This window comes from Cygnus olor, chromosome 14 (genome assembly GCF_009769625.2).
Source record: "Cygnus olor isolate bCygOlo1 chromosome 14, bCygOlo1.pri.v2, whole genome shotgun sequence".
In the NCBI taxonomy this organism is placed as follows: Eukaryota; Metazoa; Chordata; class Aves; order Anseriformes; family Anatidae; genus Cygnus; species Cygnus olor.
Genome location: NC_049182.1, coordinates 5,942,090 through 5,963,081, shown reverse-complemented (window position 1 = coordinate 5,963,081; position 20,992 = coordinate 5,942,090). Strand labels below are relative to the sequence as shown.

Below are 20,992 nucleotides of genomic sequence, written 5' to 3'. Positions count from 1 at the left end.
CCCTGACCCTAAGCCCACCCCTGGGGAGCACATTCCTTTTCCCAGCCCCACCGGGACATCTGAGCGAAGCGAGGAGGCCAGGAGAGACCTGGGCAGCCGTTCAGGAAGACCTCGGCTGCTCTATTGCTTCCATAGGATTTCCTGCAAGGCTTTGCTTTCAGTCCTTTTTCACTTTCCATCAGACTGACATTGTTTCAGCCCAGACTGTGTCACATCTGACACCATTCCTGTGGAGAGGCAGCCAGCGGAGCAGGGAGGTGCCTCACCTCCTGCTCTCCCTGCTAAATTCACTCTCTGAGCTCCTGAAGGTGCACCTGGGACCTTCCTCTGCCCAACAGACAGGCTCATTTTGGGGGCAGTAGCACTGCAGTCTATACTGTCAGCTCCCCAGGCCATCGAGACCAGCCCATAGGATGCATAAACGCTAAGAATTTGAGCAAACATTTGGGATATGTCTAGATCATCCCCACTTGCAGCCCTGTCCTCACCAAGGATGTCCCTTGGGGTGGTCAGCAGCAGTCTGAAGGGTGTCCCACCAAGGTCTGCGTTGGCAGGACTTTCCTGAGGAAAGCAGGTGTCTGTCAGTGGCTACACCAAGGAGGACAGATCCAGGAAGATCACTTTTAAGACACTAAAGCCAAACACACGGGCATGACGATGTGAGCCAGCGTGGCTCTTTGGGTTTGAGAGGAGCCCAGCGTGATCTCACCTGGCTCCTCTCCCAGGTCTGCTGGAGGTAACGACGGGAGGCAGCGGGCTGCGCATCGAACCCGAAAATGCCGAGCTTATCCTTAGCCTCCACAGCACCTTCTCCCTCGTGTGCTACGGGGACGGCGCGCTGGTCTGGGAGTGGGACGGCCAGCCTCTCACCGCCTCACTGGAGCAGAGGGACGGGGCCTTCGTCAGCAACCTCACCCTCAGGAACGTGACGGGCCGTCACACCGGGGAGTACGCCTGCACCTACAGCCCCGACCAGGCTCCAGAGCAAGCGGAGAGGAAAGCCATTTACATCTACGTGCCAGGTAGGGGACAGCACATCCTCGGCTCTGCATTTCCCTGGGGTTTAGCGACCAGGAGGAACAGGGGTTTGAATTATGGCTTTGTCTCCAAGCACCCGACCTCCCCACATCCTTTCCCCCATTGCAGGAGAGCCCCCGTGGCAGGCCACCTGGCTTTGGCACGGCTCTGATGTGCCATGCCATGGGGGAGGCCCCCGTGTCCCACGCTGGGGCCAGCAGGGAGGACTCAGGCAGCTTGCTGTAACCGGTGTGCTCTCCCTCCCACAGATCCCTCCCTAGCCTTTCTCCCCCCAACCACCTCTGAAGAGCTCTTCATCTTCATCACGGGCTACAAAGAGGCCGTCATCCCATGCCGTGTGACCGACCCGCACCTGCAGGTCACCCTCTATGAGAAGAAAGTGGAGAACCCCATTCCAGCTGCTTACGACCCGCAGCAGGGTTTCAAGGGCTTCTTTGAGGACAAGACCTACTACTGCCAGACAATCGTGGACGACCAGGAGGTGGATTCAGACACCTTCTATGTCTACAGGATCCAGGGTGAGCTGCCCTTAATCTTGGCATCCTGTGTCCCCGCTGTGACTTTTCCTTCAAACTAACAGGGGTGGGACAGAAAAGCTGCCCCCGTCTCTCCTTATTCCTGATCAATTTGGAGGCTGAATTACAGAATGTAATTTCTCCCGTCTCCATTACAGAGCAAGTGTCATCCCTCAGGGAAGAGACTTTCCAGTGAATCAATGGACCGGGTGCCCACTCACCTATTTATTAATGTTTATTCCTTTCTTTGGCCCTCCCCACAGTCTCATCTGTGAACGTCTCCATCAGCGCAGTGCAGACCGTGGTGCGTCAGGGAGAAAACGTTACCCTGATGTGCACCGTGAGCGGCAATGAGCTGGTCAACTTCAACTGGGATTATCCCCGCAAGCAGGTACGTGCGACACCCCTGGCTTTTGCCCAGGCGTCTCACAGCCATCACCCATCAGTACCCCAGAAAAGCTTGGGAAGCTTCATCCCGTGGCAGAAGCTGTGCAATGCTGCTGCCCTTCAGGGAGGCTCGATGGGGAGATCCTTGATGAAGGCTGCCTGTCTCAGTGGCTTCTGAGGGGTGTATGTTCCCTGTCCCCACTGCAGCCAGACCAGGGTCCTCTCCCCCTTCTCCTGCCTCCTTGTGAGCCCAGATCTGTAGCTCTGATGGCACAACACGCTCTTGACTTCCCAGACGGTATCTCCTGTCCCCGTTTGCAGGCAGGGAAGGCTGTGGAGCCAGTGACCGACTTCCTGCCGGGATCCTCCCACGATATCCGCTCCATCCTCATCATCCAGAACGCAGAGCTGGAGGACAGCGGGACCTACGTCTGCAACGTCTCTGAGGGCTACCACGAGAAAACAGATCGGAAAGACATCACAGTCCAAGTGATCGGTGCGTCGCTGCCCGTGCGCTCAGAGCCAGCACACTGCGGGGGTGTCCTGCCAGGCTGTCCCGGGATGGCACCCTCTGCTCTCCTCTGCTCTCTGTCCTTGCTAACCATGGCAAAAAGCCATCCCTCACCCCGTGGCATCCCACGTCCTGGCTTCAAAACATCCCAGCTCCCCCACCACAGCTTTTGGGATCCTTTAATACACCTGAGGATGTGGGTGAGAGCTCTTCTGCACTGTGCCTGTGAGCTGTTAGGTCCAGTTGTCACCTCCCATCTGCACCTGTGCTCCTTTCCTGTGAGTTGAGGGAACCTGCTCCATCTCTACAGGACAACAGCCTTTTCTTTCCATGTTACCTGCCCATGAGTTCCCACCTACACTCTCCTTCAGCACAGGATTGAGACCTTGAGGGATGGACCTGGAGCTGCTCCATCATTTCTGGATGCTCAGGGTGTTTTGTCCCAAATCCATGCTTGTCCATAGGGGTGGAGAGGGGGCTGCATCTCTCCCTGAAGCCTGTATTCTTCTTGCCCCTTCTCAGAGCGTGGCTTTGTGAAGTTCCACACCCAGCTGGCCAGCACAGTGTACGCTGAGGTCCACAAGAGCCACACCATCCAGGTGGACGTGGAGGCCTACCCACAGCCAAGCATCGTGTGGCTGAAGAACAACAAGGTGTTGACCATGGAGAGCAGCAGCGAGTTCACCATCACCAACAGGAACCTGTCAGAAACCAGGTGAGCGCCCAACACTCCTCACCAGGGGGCAGGGAGGGGATAATTTACAAAACAAGCTAGATGGACATGGGGTGCTGGGTGAACATTGGCCTTTCTGTGAGTGGATTTTGTGCAGTCAGGTGGGAGCTGGTCCCCTCCAAGCGTTGTCAGCCCCCGGGTGCCTTCCTACACTCATTACTGTGTCTTCTCCAGGTACCAGACATCCCTGGTCCTGGTGCGGGTGAAGCAGGAAGAAGGAGGATTTTACACCATCCGGGCTGCCAACGAGGACGATGTGCAGGAGCTGTCCTTCCATCTGCAGATAAATGGTGAGGATGTGCGCATAGGCATGGGGCCGAGGAGTGTGGGGGCAGGCCCAGGGGATGGCTCCATCCTTTCCTGCAGGATTCTCAGGCTGAAGCCTTTACACCTGTCACTACAGCTTCAGCGTGGTTTGGGTCAAAAGAAAGCATTAAAGTAAGAAGCATGCTCACTTGAAATATCTCTCACTGGGTCTCAGAGCAAGGGGGACAGGGAGGCAGTGCAGACACCAGCAGCTTGGCCTTCAAGCATTGTCCCAGGGCAGTAGATGCAGGTGTGACAGATGAAGGAGTGTCCAGAACTCCCCCCTGTGGTCCCCCCTGCTCTCCAAGCAAGCTAGATGGGGGCATGTCTCCTCCGTTACCACCTCAAACCTTTCTCTTATTGCTGTTAGGTTTCAAAAGTGAAACGCAATTTCTGTGATGAGTCCTACCTCACTGTCCCACCTGCCCTGGGCCACGCTAGGGATCCAGGGGGAATCAAGTTCCCTTTCTAATCTGCATTCAGAATGGAGGATTAATTCCCACCAGTGTCTCTTGGTTCCAGTGCCAGCCAAAGTGGTGGATCTCAAGGAGAACAGCAGTGCCACCAGTGGGGAGCAGACCGTAACGTGCTCTGCTGAAGGGATGCCCCAGCCAGAGATCAGCTGGTCCACCTGCAGTGACATCAAATGGTAAGTGGGCAGATGGAGCCCATGGGAACTGCAATGATCTCGCATCTATTAAAATAATCGACTATTTTGTTGCATCCCATGGTGGTGCATGGATCCGGCTGCCTCTTAGGTGCCTTTATCCTCCCTCGGCCCAGGTGCAGCACCAAGGGGCAGCCCACCCGGCTGCTGGGGAACAACTCGGCAGAGATCAGCCTGCAGACCAACGCCACGTACCACGCGGAGCTGCAGGTGTACCGTGTGAACAGCACCCTGCAGCTGCACAGGGTGGACGAGCCCCTGCTCCTGAGATGCACCGTGCAAAACTTCCTGGGCACCAACTCCCAGGACATCACCCTGGTCCCGCACGGTGAGCACAGTGGGAGGTGGTCGAGCTGGAGGTGGGGAGATGGGTTCTCCTATCCTGGAGGTGCTGGGAGCCAGCACCATCCTCTGACAGCCCTCAGAGGCAGGAAGCCTGCCCCAAAGCCTGAAGTTTCTGCCCAAAATGAAGCCTCCTTAGAGCTGAGCAGGAAAGGCTGCCCCAGGAGGAGTCTGTGGCCTCCATGTCCACTGGCCATGGTCATTCTCCTCCCACCACTGAGCAGAGCTATCCCTCCAGGGAGGCAAGAACACCTGAGCAGGTCTCCAGTGTCTTGTTATTAGCCCGAGGGTCACTAGATGGTGCCACGGACCCAAACATCCTTGCGCTGTCCCAAATACGAGAATGGTCTGAGGCCAGATCTGGAGCTGCCAGCTCTCCCCCGGGGCAAACAAACCCCTGGGCTCCTTACACCCTCCTGTGGTCAAACCTCTCCCAAGGCAGCAAGCCCTTCACCAGGCTGTAGCATCCCATCGCCCCATTTTCCCCGGGGTGCTGGAAGGTCTGTCCAGGAGGAGAGGACAGGACCGTCCCCAGTCAGACTCCAGCCCACCCAGAGGAGAGCTCAGGCTGGGCATATGGATCTGATTTAAGGTCCGTGATGTACCGTCAGCCCTCATAACCCCTCAGGGTCAATGTCTGTGGGGGAGACGTGTAGCAGGAGGGGGACGGTGGCTAAAGGAGGGAAGGGGAAGGATGCAGGGAGCCCCCTGTGCTGCTGCTCCCTTTCCCCAGTGTGCCCAGACCATGCAGGGGTGGAGGAGTCTGACTGCTGTCCCTGTGGTTATCGTTGTAGCCCTGCCATTCAAAGTGGTCATCATCTCCGTCATCCTGGCCTTGCTGGTCCTCACCGTCATCTCCCTGATCATCCTGATCGTCCTGTGGCAGAAGGTAAAAAGGGAGTGTTTGCAGGCTACTCTGGTGGTACCCCCATGCCAGGGTGGGCGGGAAGAGCAAAACCGCGAGCTCCTGCTGGCATGGGCCTCATGATGTCCCACCCATGCCAGAGATCATGGGCCTCCCTTGGCCTCCACAACTCATGCTGTCTGTAGGCTGGACAGGGCAGACAGCAACAGCTGCAGGGAGCAAAGGCTCCCTGACAAAGCCCATCCACACCCCCTATTCCCTCCGTGACCCCCCAGCCTCTCAGATCTCCCTTGCCTCTCTGCTCCTCTCTCCAGAAACCTCGTTACGAAATCCGCTGGAAGGTGATCGAGTCAGTCAGCTCCGATGGGCACGAGTACATCTACGTGGATCCCATGCAACTCCCCTATGACTCCAGCTGGGAGGTGCCCAGGGACAAGCTGGTGTTAGGTAAAGGCTCTGCAGGTCCCGCTGGGCTCCCGGCAGTCTGGGGTCAATGGGTCTGGGTTTGGGGTCTCCAGAAGAGCAACACAGGCTGGGTTGCTGGATCCCTGGAGATATGACATGGTCCTGGGGCAGAGGGGCCATCTGGGGCCACCACGGGAAGCCAGCTGCTCCCTTTGGCAGGAGGCTTTGGGAGACTCCTGGCTGTCCTTCCCTGCAGTTGGCAGCTCCTTCCTTTTCCGGCCTCACCACCAAACGCCATTACCCTCCACCACTGCCATGCCCACCATGGCTGGTGCCATTTCAGACCAGGGACCTGCCTTTTCCACGGCCCTCTCCTGTCCTCACCTTTCCCCAGGGATCACCACCAACCTTGTCTCCTCGCTGTCCCTCTGCAGGACGCACCCTTGGCTCCGGGGCCTTCGGACGCGTGGTGGAGGCGACAGCCCACGGCCTGAGCCACTCGCAGTCCACCATGAAGGTGGCGGTGAAAATGCTCAAGTGTGAGTTCCCCCCGCCGCCCCTGTCCCCCCATCCCAACGCTGTGGGGCCGAACGGTGCCCTCCAGCTCCCTCCCGGCCCCGCCGCTCACCCCGGCTCTGCCCAACAGCCACGGCCCGCAGCAGTGAGAAGCAGGCCCTCATGTCCGAGCTGAAGATCATGAGCCACCTGGGGCCTCACCTCAACATCGTCAACCTGCTGGGGGCCTGCACCAAAGGGGGTAAGTGAGCACGGGGGAGAATTGTCCGCAGAGAGAATGATTCCTGATTTCTGGTTCAAAATGGCTCGTCCTTCCCCTAGGAAAGCCTTGTGGGGCTCTGAAGCCTCTCTTTCCAACCTGCTTGGAACAGAAGGCATGTTTCTGTTAACCACCACCTACCTTCCCAGACTAAATTCCACATTTCAAAAACACTCGGTACCAGAGAAATAGCTTTACCCCATGGCCCTGACCAGACATCCCGCAACCTTGTAATGTCCCCGAGGGACAAAATTTGTCAGGGTGCTGTCTCCCCCCAGGGCCCATCTACATCATCACCGAGTACTGCCGCTACGGGGACCTGGTGGACTACCTGCACCGCAACAAGCACACCTTCCTGCAGGCCTACGGCGACAAGGCCCGCCGGGAGACCGAGGCATACGGGAACACCGCCAAGGAGGACCATGTGCACAGGTGCCTGGAAAGCTGTGCTCTCCTCCTCCCCGCTGCCTGCCCCATCTTAGCCCCCGGGGACGAGTGGGGCTGGTGCTGGCAGGAAGGATACCTGCATTTCCTCCAGACCAGTAAATAAAGGCTGGCCCAGCACAGGAGCACAGTTGCCCACCCTGTTACACTGAGCCCAAACCAGCCACCTCCAAACGGCTCCTGGCAGGCAGGGATTTAGCAGAGGCAATCTGTGTGTCCTGGAGGCTGTTTGCTAGTGCACACGCCGGCTGCTCCATGCCAGATGGGAATATTCCCTGGCACCGTTGACTTTACTAGCATAACCATAGCTTCGCAGTGAGTACAGAGAAGGGTTTCCCAGCCATGTCTTAGCCCTTGGAGATCCCAGCTGTGCATTTTCAGGGCAGGTTGTACTGCTATTGTGCCTAAGGGAGAAGTGCTAGAAGGAGTGCAGTTGCACAAGAGGTGCTAAGAGGAAAGGGAAACAGTCCTTCGTCCGGTCACCAGCTGTAAGAGGTGCGGGCACATCAGTGCAGAGAAAGGTTCCCATGGGAAGTTAGAAAGCAGCATTTCCTTCCAGCAGGCCAAAACAATTGTGGAGTAGAGCAGTGTTAGGACACCAGCACAGCTGCCCCCTGTGCTTTCTGCTTGAAGGCAGACGAGATCTCCATAAGCACAAAGCGCTGCGTCCCGAAACCCAAGGGGCTTCCTCTTGGGAGGAGGTCCTCAGTGCCTTTTGAGCATCTCTGCATGCATGACACAGAGCTCCCTTCCCTGCTGTGGGACATTTCAGAGCTGGGGATGAGGGTTCAGGAATCGCAGTTCTTTGGATCATTTCCCCCATCCCCTGCATCTCTTCCTCCCCCCTGAGTCTGAACAGCCTCTTTTCTCCCCCTCCAGTCACCTCTCCTTGTCTGTCGAGAGCGATGGGGGCTACATGGACATGAGCAAGGATGACTCCCTGGATTATGTGCCCATGTCCGACATGAAGGGAGAAGTCAAGTATGCTGACATCGAGTCCTCTAACTACGGCACCCCGTACGAGCTGGACAGCTATTCCCCTTCAGGTAACAGCTCAGTTGTGAGAGCAAGAGGAGCTTGGGCTGCTGGATGCCTGTGCTTGCAGAGCTGGGTGGGCCATATTGCAAAGTCACCTCTGGGACAAGTCCTGCAGTGGTGGCAGATGCCTCATGGCAGGAGCCCCCGGCTCTGTCCCTTTGTCAGCAGAGGCAGAACAGCCCCCATAGGGCTGGGTCCTTACCAGCGTCAGTCCATGAGTGTGCCAATTAACACCAACATAAGTCTCTGCTTGTCCTCCAGCTCCCGAACGAACAGACCGGGTGACACTGATAAACGAGTCTCCGCTCCTCAGCTACATGGACTTGGTGGGCTTCAGCTTCCAGGTGGCCAACGGGATGGAGTTCCTGGCTTCCAAAAACGTACGTATGCAGGCCGGTGCCTGTGGCGGTGGAGGCGAGGAATGCTCTGCTGTGCCTGTGGTCAGCTCCAGCTTACTGTCCCCCTATCCATGCTGACCTCCTCAAGGGAGAAGTAGCCATGCAGTTGAAGAGCCTCTGACCACTTCTCTTTGGAAGTACAGCCCTGGGGATCTGTGACAGCTAACCCTGACATAGATTGAGCTTCAGGCCTCCAATTCCCTGACTCCGATCTCCTCCAAGCCCCACGCAGCTCAGCAGAGATGTTATATCATCCCCCTCTGCTGGGATGGCCAGACCCAAACAACAGTGGCCTCCCCATCCTAAGGCACAAGCCACTCCAGAGCAGAGCTGCAGCTCCCCATGGACACCCCTATTGCACCACATGCTCTAAGCCCCCCAGGCCTCATCAGAAGTGCTTGTCCAGTGGAAATTAAGCCACCAAAGAGGACCAGGCTCTGGGGGCTTCCTCAGATCTGGCTTAGCCCAGGGCAGGCAGTAATATAGGCTCTCCATGTGAAACAACACAGAGGGTAGGAATAAGAGACAGGGTGGGGATGGCATGAATGACGTGTTGAGGGAAATTCCTGGCTCTTTGCCTACAGCCAGGCAGTATGATCCCCAAAAGTGCTTGGTCAGTGCTCACCCACAGAGCACAGAATAGGAGCTCCCAGCTTCCCACAGTCACTCTTTGCAGTGGTGTAACATCTAGTGGCCAAAGTTAGTGGCTTTGCACCATTGTTGTTCCTAGAGGCAGAGGGGATACCTTCAGTGATGTGAGGTGACTCCTGCCCCTGCAGCCACAGAAATGGGCTAGTGCTGGAGCTGGGCTGCTCCCCTAGGCTGTCTGGGTGCCCCTTGCAGTGACAGTGCCTCCCCCTGCAGTGTGTGCATCGCGACCTGGCTGCCAGGAACGTCCTCATCTGTGAGGGAAAGCTGGTGAAGATCTGCGACTTTGGCCTGGCGAGGGACATCATGAGGGATTCCAACTACATCTCCAAAGGCAGTGTGAGTACTGAGAACCGTGAAATCCGGGGCTCTGGGGCTGGTACCACGTACACACCCCCTCTGTGAGCCCCTGTCTATTGTTGTGCCCAGGAGCAGTGCCAGGGCAGCACTCCCAGCTGATGGTGTTAACCATCAACAGCCACCCGTCCTGCAGCCAATGTGCTCTGCACACTGTGGAATAGCAGAACTGCATGCCCATATCACCAGGCTCTCACAGAAGAACCTGGGCAGCAGCAGCAAAACTAGGGACTGTGCACTGTACAGCCCACCACTGGCAGTGGGGCTGTATCCCTTCCCTGCCTGGTGCTGAGCCCGGTCCTGAGCTGCAGACAGGAGAAGTGCAAGGTTAGGCAGCTTGACGGTGGTGCAGTGAGTCATTGGCCACTCTGGAAGAGGTTCACGGACTTCTGCTCTAACCACTAGACCACAGGGTAAGAGGAAGTGTTTTCCTGCGAGCAGCTACTTTCCAGAAAGATATCTCCAATCTTTCGAGGCAGAAGAGGATGAGGCTGATTTTGAGCTTCCCCAGAACCTCCCCTGTGCTTTCAACAACAGCATGTCCTCTCCAGAGCTGGGCACCCAGGAGCACGCAACCCCAAGCAAAGTAGGCCATATAATTGGCCCTGTTTGGCAGACAGGGAAACTGAGACTAGGGGAGCTGAGAGTGGTGCCAGGCCCCTCAAACCCCATTCTTTATCTACTCAATGAACCACTCAGCTTCTCGCCTGCTTTGTCCCATTTGCACAGGATGGCAGCCAAGTGCTGAGCGTTTTGGCCAGGAGGCCTTCCTGAAGGGGGGCTTGGGTTTTGCAGTCCAGCCTTGGCATAGCTGCTTTTCCTTCCAAAATGGGAAATGAAACTGGGCCCCTTTGCAATCCTTCCTGGAGATTATTTTGGTATTAATTGTGCAAGCAAATCCCTGGAACAGCAGAGCCAGTGCTTGATGTGCTTGATCAGCACACAAGCTGATCAAGTGAGGCTCCTTCTAGTGCATCACTGAGATTAAGAACAGGAAAAGCTGGAGCTTCAGCTCTTTCCTAGTCATCCCACAGCCCTCTCCAGCCTGGTCTCAGGTTTCCAAAGTCTAGATAGGCCTGGACTCCCTTTGGGAGCACTGTGGTCATGTTGTGCAAATCAGTGAACTTATCCCAAGGACTAGGGAGCAGAGATGCACACCACGACAGCTCATTATGTCAGACAGGCTGTTGGCCGTGATGGTAATGGATGTAGCACACTTATTTTTCCCTCCTGCCTGCTGGGTTCATCCTGTGCTAAGAAAGAGAGAACTGGTCCCTCCAAGAAGTGGCTGACAGCAGATGTCTTGGGCTGACGGGCAGCTCCCAGGGGTCTCCTCTGCTTGTAAACTGAGTGTCAGACTCTCCCCTGTTGAAACAAGTGCTGTAGATGCAGCTGACTCTCTTCTTAATCCATTTTTCCTCAGACCTTCTTGCCCCTTAAGTGGATGGCCCCAGAGAGCATCTTCAACAACCTCTACACCACCCTGAGTGATGTGTGGTCCTTTGGGATTCTCCTCTGGGAGATATTCACTCTAGGTAAGTGTCCCGGAGACCCTGATGGTGTCCATAGGAATGGTAACACGTTAGCAGGATCCCTTCCCAAACCGAGAGGGTAGAAATCCATCCTAATCTTCTAATCCCCAAGCACTCTAAACCCTACCAGAATCACTTTATTCAGTATCTCCTTTCTTTCCATGCTGACATTGCTGTTTGGAAGTGAAATGAAACAGGAAAGGTAAAGAAAATAAAAAATGAAACCTTGATGTGAAATGCATGATGGTATGGTGGGCAGCAGGCTTTGCACCAGTCTGATTCCCCACTCTCCCTTTACACCCAGGAGGGACTCCATACCCCGAACTGCCCATGAATGAACAGTTCTACAACGCCATCAAACGTGGCTATCGGATGTCCAAGCCCACCCATGCCTCCGATGAAATGTAAGTGATGCCTCTGTGCATTTGCCCTGGGCCTGCCCTGCACAAAGGACAGGAGCATCTCTGCCTCTGGTTTCCTGCTAAGCCACCAGTGTGCCTGTTCTCCCCTCTGTTAGCTACGATATCATGCAGAAGTGCTGGGAGGAGAAGTTTGAGATCAGACCGTCCTTCTCACAGCTGGTGGTGCTCATGGGGAACCTCTTGGTGGATTGCTACAGGAAGGTACGTTCAAGGGCCCTACGCTGGGGGGACAGAGCAGGTCAGTGCTCTGTGGAGGATGCTGCCTTGGTTAGGTCACTTGCTTAGGGTTTGGAGACCATAATTAGTGATTAGTAGGGGCTGTGCCAGAGGATTTTGCTGTGATTTGGGCCGCGTTAGTTTGAGCAGAAAATGGAGGTGCTTTGGGCATCCCAGGGACGTTGCTGAGACAACTGCCGTCGCCAGACCGGCAGCTGGTATCTCAGCAACTGCAGAAATCAGGGCTGGCAGGAGACCAGAAAACTGCCTCTGACTGATATTTTGGAGCTGCAGAGTTGTGCTACTGATCTCTCATTTAGGAAACATTCATGAAATGTCTGTGTTGGAGTCAGGGTAGCTGAACCCCGCTAGATGTCAGCCCCTTTAGAAGAAGCCTAGCAGCCAGGGAAGGCAAACACAATGCCAGTGCCCTTTCTCCACTCACAAAACCTTCCCATCTTTTTGTTAACCTGCCCTGCGAGAGCAGAGGTACCAGCAGGTGGATGAAGAGTTCATGAAGAGCGACCATCCCGCTGTTGTCCGCACAAGACCTACGATCCCCGGGCTGAACAACACCAGGCTCACTCCCAGCTCCCCCACCAGCAGCATCCTCTACACGGCCGTGCACCAGAACGGGGGCGAGAACGACTATATCATCCCTCTTCCTGACCCCAAGCCCGAGGCGGTCTGTGACCTCCCTCAGGAGGCCTCCATCAGCTGCGCCAGGTAAAAAAGTCACTTCTGAATGCTGTCCCTTCCCAGGATCGCCCCAAACTGAAAAAGGAGGGCTTAAGAGCAAATGGGGGTGCCTCACTGAAGGATAGACCTGGGATGGGTTCACCAGGAGAGAAGGAGGGCTGTGTCAGCCCCATCTGAGGTGCTGTGACCCTGCATGAGCCCCCAGGGATGGAGGTGAACCAGAGGGCCTCATTTCTCTTCTCCTCATCTCCCTGCAGCTCTATGCTGAACGAAGCAAACACATCATCTACGATATCCTGTGACAGCCCCCTGGGCACCCAGCAGGACGAGGAGCAGGGATCCGACCCGCAGCTGGGCTGCCAGGAGCCGACCACAGGGCACCACGAGGTAGAGGAGAGCTTCCTCTAGCCAGAGCTGGGCTGGTGGCACCCCCATGGCCGACCCAGACGTCGCAGAGAGCCACACTTTGCGCTTTTTCATCGGGACATCCCCGCCTGTCCCAACCTTCCTCCCTCCCTCCTATCTCCCGGAGCTGGGTGGGAGATTAGAGACATTTCCCCCATTGCCGCCCCCTTCCCTCCTTACAAAGAGGTGGCTCAGCGCCAGCAACCTCGGGATCACTGCCACATCCTCCTCGGCGATCACACCGCTGCAGGAGGGAGACATCTCACAGACCAATATCTTCTTTTCAAGTGGAAGGCGTGGGCCGGATCTCCGCGAGAGCCACCACTTTCTGCATTGCTAAGAGGATGCTCCAGCCCCTTCCCCCTCCCTGCTCTTTAGATGGCAATGGGTTTCAGCTCCTCTGCACCAGCACTTCTCTGACAGTCTCAGCGCCAGCCACACCGTGGTTCTGTGAAAAGCCACCGGGACAGACGATTTCCTTGGAGCCCTTTGCTGGGGTGTAGAGGAGCCGCAATACCCAACTCCAGCTGCTGGGGATCAAGAACACGCGGGGTGGGTTCTCCTCCAAGCACAGCCAAGGCCTGGACAGACCAGGCAGCGTCTCGAAGACACCGAGTCACCGTCTTCCTAACCTTCCTAACCTCTCCTATGGAGGACGGAGCATGGCAAGCACTGCAGGTACCCGTGGCTCTCTGGCACACTCTGAGCCGTTCTGTGCCCAGCCAGGAGCCCCAGGGGCACGCCAGGAACCCAGCACGCTCTCACAATGACTCTGTTGTAGTAGCAAAGAGGGCGGTCCGGTGGTGGTGTTGTCTGGGTGGACACTAAGCTGATTATTCTCCGCTGAAGATTTAAAGGGAACAAATATATTAATCCACTAGCCAGGGCCAGTATAAGGAAGCGATATGGCTATTCATTAATCTTCCACTGCCACTAAGCCCAGCTCATCTGCTGGGAAATTTTATAACCCTGTCAGCTGCAAAATTTTTATGCCTTACCCTTGGGAGACAAGATCTCCCTTGTGATAGACTGTTCACCCAAACGCCGTCCTTCTCAGGACGGCAGGTCTCACCAGTCCCTCCCGAGTCGTAGCAAGACCACGGGGAGCAATAAGGATGCCAGAACACCAGCCCAGGGACATCACAGAAGACAGAGAGTCTGGGAAGCCGTTTGGCCATGGCTGTAGCATGTCTCATGCCCTGCCACTCTGGGGGGCCAGGCACCGCCATTAGCAGCTTGCCAGGGCTGTGGGTGAAGTGTCGTGGGGAGCCAAGCAGAGCAAGAGGAATCGGGGAGGATTCCTCTCCCTTGGGAAATGTTTTGAAGGGCAGAGACCTTCCTCCTGCTTCTCTCTTCCTTCCTTGCTTCTCACAGGCAGGCTCAGGACCTCTTGTGCTCTCAGCTGGTACTTGAATGAGGAGACTCAAAGCAGGAGGAACACCGGGCTTTTGAAATCAGTTGTGAACCCCACCTCTGTGGAGATGAAAGCTAGACCCCAAAAACTACAGCTCTAACACCAGAGAAACTAGCAGGTTTTTTTTTTTTTTTTTTTCTCCAAAAGGAGAAGTTTTGCCTTGCACAGAGCTCTGTCTGCATCATGTCCCCAATCCCATTAACCCCTTTGCTGCCCTACGCATGCATATTTCTCCGTGCACCCTACAAATCCTACACAGGCAGGTTTAAAAATTCAATCAGCATCTTTCGGATTTCATCCACCTCAGAGCCACTGAGTTTGTTTTCGTTTTTGTTTTTTTTAATCTGAAACTTCTGCCAAAAAGAAAAAAAAAAGAAAGAAAAAAACTACCAGCAAAACAGCTTCTGTCTTAAGTTGTCTATCGTTGCAATGCTGTCATTTATGCAACTAAAAGAGGAGCAGATATTTCACTGGCTGATGTCCTTGTTAAAATGTGAGCACAAGAAATAGCACTTTTATTGGCAGCTGGTGGAGCATATTTTCAGCCCCCGTGGTCAGACTCCCCATCATCTGTAGGAAACACACTGTGAATGACAACTGTTTTTCCATGCTAGTTCCTCCTGCTTGTAATGAAGGAGCCATCTTCTGTGGTGCAAGAAATGATCCTAACTGTGGAGAAGCAGTAACTTGTGAGATCCTCGGGGTCAGACCACTTTGTTTTTCTGACATGTAAGGTGCTTGGTAGGATGCCTGTAGCTGCAACTTGAGCCCATAGGGTGGCACATCGGTTCATCCTGATAGCCCCTGTCTGCAGCAGCTCCATTTTTAATTTGTCCTTCTCTGCCAAGGATGACCAGAAGTATCCAGTACTCCAGTAAGGTCAAGTCTAGACCTCACAGAGGGCATTAATACATTCTGGTCTGTACTGGATTTGTGTTGCTTTGGATAATGCTGGCCTTTTCCCAGCCACAACATACTGGTAGTTTGGAGTCATCCTCTGACCAACCTTAGCACCTAGTTCTTTCTACTCTTCCAGCATTTCTAACCAAGATACTCCCTGCTGTTCCAGACATTGGGTCATCAGCACATTTCATTAAGAAACTGTTATTTTTTGGGCTGGACTGACTAATAAAAATATTAAATATTTTTGGCATCAAGAGCAACCCTAGAGAGCTACTTTTACTACCTCCATCCAGCCCAAAGATTTCCCCATCAATTAACTCCTTGTTGCCCTTCATTTGGCTATTCGTTCATTCACTTCACAAATCCTATAATAACTCCATCTTGTACAGCTGAATTATTAATTTCCCACTATCAAACACTATTCCACAGTCCTGAAAGAGGAGATCTATTTCTTCTCCCTGGTGGGGGAGCTCAGGTATCCTGTCCTATTAGCTGGGCATTAGCTACACTTGGATGCCCATTGCGTTTTATCCTATTTGTATGTTTATCCCAATTATTCTTCACATCAAAACTTGTTCTGGCTGCCGATGGGGTCAGATTCGTCTTCCTTCTCAAAACAGGTACGCCAGTCCCTTTGCATATGGTACTGTTCTGCACTCCAGGGAGGTGTGACCAAATATTTGCCCTTGGGCCTGGCATTGCAAGGGCCAGCTCCTGCACTTTGCGGTACTTTCCCACCCTTACTCGACTATTCCCACCACCCTGCCAACATGTTATGCTAAACACCCCTGCAGCCCAAGCCGGGCAAACTCCCCTTAAAGACAGGGCTTAGGAGGGCTGAGGCTTACAGCAGCCCCCAAGCGAGCTCGGCCCCCACAGGGACGGATGCAGCCCCCATCCCCTCTCTCTGTGTCCGATATTCCAGTCCTGGCAAGGGCCAGCAGAAACGGTTGTCTCTTCTGGGCCCAGCAGTTTTGCAGCCACGGTTTCTCCGGTGAGATTCTGAAGGGAACCAGTCCCTCTGGGTTTTTAGTTTTGATAATCAGTATTTTTTGTTTGGGTGTGTTTTCATGTTTAGAGGTGGACCCAAACTGAGTGCCCCCCAAAGGGACACATGCCGCAGCTTGGGCCCACCTCTAGTGCAATATCTTTTATCTGTAGATTATATTTTACTCTGCAGCTGTTACATCGTTATCAGCACCAGTATATGCATAATCCTACTGCCAGTCACTATTTCATACGTACCTACGTGTATCCCAGAAACTAAAGCGACACTCTGGTGTCTTTCTGTGTTTAAGATGCTTCTCAGATCGATGTGTGTGCAGGTTTTAAACCTTTTGTCCTTCTCAGTTTGAACGTGTTGCTATTTTTCTAAGTGAGAGTGTCCCGTTTAGTGTTTGTTTGTCTTGTGTTAAGAAATCTAGAGCACAGCGGACTTTACTTGTAACTAAATTGTCTCTGTTCACCTGTCAAGGGGACTGCGGTGGAGCCCCGTGGGGTGTGCAGGCAGAAGCACAGTGCAGATGTGTGGCCGGGGGAAGTCAGCCAGAAGCAAGAAATGGCTCTTCCCCTTCTTCCCTGCCAGGGCTCCAGGCTGGGGCATGCAGCACCACTCAGCAGGGTACTGGGCAGTGGATCTGGGCTGTGGGGAAGCCTGAGGTCTGCCTGTGTAGAGCTGGGCAGATCTGCACAAGGGGCTTTCTCAGACATCTCCATCTGGGGGCTTTTTTCTAAAATGGCATGTCAGCTAACGTGCTAAGGAGGCAAGCCCCATGCTCCCACCTGCAGGTGCAAGGAAGGGCTCTGGCCAGGCTCGGTGCTTGGCTCCGGTCCCAGGAGCAGTGTGGCCACTTGGCCGTGCACAGCACAGGACATCCAGGCACCCCCGGCAGGCCAGCTATCGCTCCAAGGCCAGATTTCATGGGTCAGCACACAGGGTGCTGGGCTCCCAAGCGTAACTCCCACCTTTCCCTCAGTGCTGAAGTCTCTGGAACGTGCAAAGATGGATCCAGATGGCTTTAGCAAAGGCAGGGACCTGCTCCAGTTTAGCCCCAGGGACTCTCAGAGATGGGACTTGCAGGGGTGGGAGGAGGCAGGGAAGGTTGTGCTGGGAGGTCTGCAGCGTCCCATCATTCCTGTCCTGTCCTCCTTCATGGATGGCACTGGAACAGTAAAGACCTGCAAAACCTGCCCAGAGCATGCCCTCTGCCCTCTCCCCCTCCTGCAGTGCTGGCAGGCTGGCATCACACTGTTACTCTGCAACATCTCTGAACTAAAACAGCACCTGCCTCCACTGCCTGTCAGAAACCACCCTGAGGGCAAGGAAAAAAAAACAGAGTTCGGACTAAGGTACCAAAGAGTTAACATTTTCCTAGGTTTACAGATGTATTTGTAGGACTTGTACTATGTCACTTCTATAGCCATGAGATATTATTTTTATGCTGTAAACTTTTACAAACACATTTTTAAAGAAAGAGTTTAAAAATAAAGATGTTTTTCTTTTTGGAAAGTGTCATCTTCTCCTTTTTTTTTTTTTTTTTTTTTTTTTTTTGTGCTGCTGCTACCTGCTCCTGCTCAGATGGGGTTGGGAATACAGCTTAGCCACGTTGTGGGTGAAAGCTAAGCATGTTAATACGTTGTGCATGACCCCAGTGCTTAGCAAACGCCAAGCTGGGAGCCAGGCAGAGAGAAGCACAGCAAGACAGCAGCTGAGCCCAGAGATGTGGTAAGGAAAAGGGGCTTCAACATGTCAGGGGCTGCACATATGCCAGGGGCTGCTCCAGCATTCTGGTAACTGGCCAGCCTGTGGGTCTTGTTGCCATGGAAGGAGGTGAGCAGAGGGAAGGACACGAGGAACAGGCCCCATCTGCATCCCCAGTGCCTGAGGTTTGGGCCAGCAGTCCCCAGCAAGGGCTCACCATGCTCCATTGCTGGGTCCGTGCTCAGATCAGGGGATGGACACAGGAGGTGCCAGACTGAACAGTGCTGGGTGGGGGACACCACACTGCCCGTGAAATTTCCACGTAATTTAATAACTCTGGGCAGTGAGAGACAGTGGCTAGCTGTGGGGCAGGGCACCGGCAGGCTCTCCTCCAAGCTGGGTTCTCCTCCCAGCCTTCTGCGATGAGGAATTAGCCGATACCCTTTAAAGATGCACTAGCACTCCCTCGGGTCCCCACATTCCCCTGCTTTCCTCCTGCCCCCTCCACCTTCCCCCAGTCACCTCCCCAAGACTGCTGCGGTCCCCAGCCCCACGGGAGACAGGCATCTCCTGAGTCCCTCCCAAAGTTTTGTTCTCTCTGTGGCTCCACTCAAACTGCTTCTCCCCAGCAGGACCCCAGGCTGCTGAGCAGAGCTGCTTGCAGCCAGCTCTGACTTACACATGTGGAAAGGCTGGGGTTGATGCACAGAGGGGATTTTGAGGTTCAAATACGATGACTTTGACCTTGTTTTCAGGCTGCATGGTCCTGCCACAATGCACATCCCCCGTGGCGGCAGTCATGCTTCCCTCAGCTCCTGGACACCATTTGTTCACACAAAGACCCAGGGCATCAGCTGGAGCAGGAGGCACGTCCAAGCCCCAGCAAGGCTCCCCTTGCTGACACAGCCCATCCTGGGCTCCCGGCTCTGCTTGGTTTGCCAGAGAGGAGGTGTGCAGGCTGCCTGACCAGCTCAGGCTGATTCTCCCCAGATATGATCTGAGTCACCTGGCACAGCTCAGCCGTGACAGCTAGACAGGGCATTTTTCTCCAGAAGCTGAATCAGCAGGATAAAAAAAATCGTCTTTTCTCCAGAGGCTGCAGCAAAGGCTTGGGAGGAAGCAGGGAGGGGGGAGCTGGCAGACCTCAGCCCCGAGCCCACTGACCAGTCCCTGCCTGGCAGGACTTTTTGCATGCAGAGATGCACCAAGACTGGGTCACAGGGCTGGGAATGAGGACATAAGAACTCCCAGCAGGGCATTTTCCCCACCCCAAAACTCCCAGCACATCCCCTGGGGGCCTCCACTGACATCTCTGAGCATCAAGCGATGTCAAGTGAGGCTGCAACTCCTCTGTGAGCATCCCTGCCCCTTGCTCAGAGCAGTCTGGTCACAAGAGGCCCTGTAGCACTGCTGTTGCTGGATCACAGGATTTGGGGTGTAGGCTGCAGGTGGGCAGAGAAGGCCACCAGCAAGGGAGGAACCCTGGCAGATGGCCCGTCCCACCAGGTTGAGCATCCCCAGGTGAGCACAGCCCAGCTCAGGGACTTGTGTCACAGGTTGTGCCTTGTCACCTGCAGACTGCTGCCATTGGAGAGGCTCCATGAGGAGCTTCCTCCAAGAGGGGAGGCTAAGAGATTGTTTCCCTTCTCTGAATTAAACCTGTCTGGTTTAATACTTGTTCACACTGGTGAGTCAGTTCTCTCTGAGCTGGCATTTGTTCTTGGAAAAGAAAAAAAAAAAAAAAAAAAAGAAGAAGAAGGAGGGAAACAAACATCCTTTAAAAAGCCCCTTTGGCTCTAAAGGAGGAAAGAGTAATCAGGCAGACGTCTCCTGTGGCTCAGCCACTCAGCAGGCCCCAGCCCTGGACAGGAGCCCCCCAGCACACCACTATGCCTCCACTTTGTGTTCTTCTCCATGTCCTGCCAGGAAAAACTGCTGAGAGGAAATCTTCTCTGGCCAAGCACTGCTGTTTCTTCTCTCTGGACTCCCTCCTGCTCTCCAGCCATCACTCCAGCCAAAACCTAGAGCTTTCTCCACGTTCCCATGACTCTTAGTCATGTCCAGCACGGTCAGCCATGCTCTCATCTCTTGGCCCCAAGACCTTGTCTTCCTAGCACCTCTATGATTGTAGAGACCCCCAAACCCATTCCCCTCTGGTCTGCAGAGGTATGAGGAACACTCCTCAGCCTGGCACCTTCGAGTTGCAAGTCCAGGCTCCACAGCCACTCTGTGCAGACACTTTGGTAAAGCCTGGCTCTTTGTGCCTATATTTTGCAGCCAATGTCCCTGTCACCTCCTGGCGGACAGCAGCATGGTGAGGTGGCCATACAGGACCTTCCTCAGCTGTGCTAGCCAGCGTTGGCAGGTGGTGGCTATAACTTCCCAACCCAGTGCTGCCGTGAACTGAAATGAACTTGGAGTGCGGCACGAGGTTATTTGGTGTTTGAGCAAAGAGCAAGGGGCACTATGTGTCATCTTCCCTAATGTCCTGCTGACTTGACCATCCCCAGGAGAGTTGTTTTGCTTCAGTCCTACCCTCACCCTCTATTTTGAGTGTGCTGTCCAGGGGAGGGTTAACAAAGCGCCTCATTAATGCTCCCAGGTGCCTGTCAGGATGTTAATTGGAAGAAAGCTTCAAAAAGCCTCCACACCAGCTGGGTGAGATGGGGGTTGTGAGCAGGGAGGGTCCTTGCATGAGCTCTGTGGCTGTCTCTTGGTGCTAGAGGAGCTGTGTGCTCCAGCCTGGGGCTGGGTATGGTGGCACAATGGCAGGGTCCCACATGTGTCCCCAAGCTCAGATGGGGGATAGGCGATGGGAAGGGGCTGTGGGGCTAGATGCTAACGTGCCTCCCTGCTGGGGAGGGTGGTGGAGGTGACCCTGCACCAGCACAGTGCTGGAGTGGGACTTGGGGGTGAGCCCATGTGGCCCCAGGACCCCTCTCTGCACCAGGGGTTGTGCTTTTGGTTAAAACTAAATAATTTGTTGTCCTTACAGGTTTTTTCCCACCTGGGATCTGTGCCAGGCTGAATCCTCTTTGTGGGACGGTTGTGGGGGAGTCCACCAAATTCCTGCATGGGCCTGAAGGTATCATGAACCACCAGGCCTGAGGTAAAACTTGTCCTTCTGAGGTAAAATGGAGCCCCCTGCCACACAGGGGGGTCCCAGCCCATCTCTGTGTGTCCCCAGGCAAGAGATGAGAGCGCAGCCATGCCCAGGGGTCTGGGTGGCTGTAGCCACTATCTCAGGATTGTCACCAAGCCATGTGCAGTA

At 54.7% G+C, this 20,992-nt stretch overlaps 1 protein-coding gene across 1 annotated transcript in view; it reads left to right on the top strand.

Annotated features, from left to right (window-relative positions):
• Window positions 1-17,529, top strand: part of PDGFRB (platelet derived growth factor receptor beta) — a 29,090-nt gene extending 11,561 nt beyond the window's left edge. Inside the window, exons 3-23 of the mRNA XM_040573350.1 lie at window positions 726-1,022; window positions 1,287-1,556; window positions 1,817-1,944; window positions 2,262-2,436; window positions 2,974-3,166; window positions 3,359-3,474; window positions 4,013-4,139; window positions 4,274-4,485; window positions 5,294-5,388; window positions 5,679-5,811; window positions 6,204-6,308; window positions 6,416-6,526; window positions 6,823-6,976; window positions 7,868-8,034; window positions 8,288-8,406; window positions 9,289-9,411; window positions 10,853-10,964; window positions 11,266-11,365; window positions 11,479-11,584; window positions 12,087-12,325; window positions 12,556-17,529. Of these exons, the coding sequence (XP_040429284.1) occupies window positions 726-1,022; window positions 1,287-1,556; window positions 1,817-1,944; window positions 2,262-2,436; window positions 2,974-3,166; window positions 3,359-3,474; window positions 4,013-4,139; window positions 4,274-4,485; window positions 5,294-5,388; window positions 5,679-5,811; window positions 6,204-6,308; window positions 6,416-6,526; window positions 6,823-6,976; window positions 7,868-8,034; window positions 8,288-8,406; window positions 9,289-9,411; window positions 10,853-10,964; window positions 11,266-11,365; window positions 11,479-11,584; window positions 12,087-12,325; window positions 12,556-12,706 (3,233 nt within the window). The 3' untranslated portion in view covers window positions 12,707-17,529. The remainder of the gene's footprint in view (window positions 1-725; window positions 1,023-1,286; window positions 1,557-1,816; window positions 1,945-2,261; window positions 2,437-2,973; window positions 3,167-3,358; window positions 3,475-4,012; window positions 4,140-4,273; window positions 4,486-5,293; window positions 5,389-5,678; window positions 5,812-6,203; window positions 6,309-6,415; window positions 6,527-6,822; window positions 6,977-7,867; window positions 8,035-8,287; window positions 8,407-9,288; window positions 9,412-10,852; window positions 10,965-11,265; window positions 11,366-11,478; window positions 11,585-12,086; window positions 12,326-12,555) is intronic.
• Window positions 17,530-20,992: the final 3,463 nt, after the last annotated feature.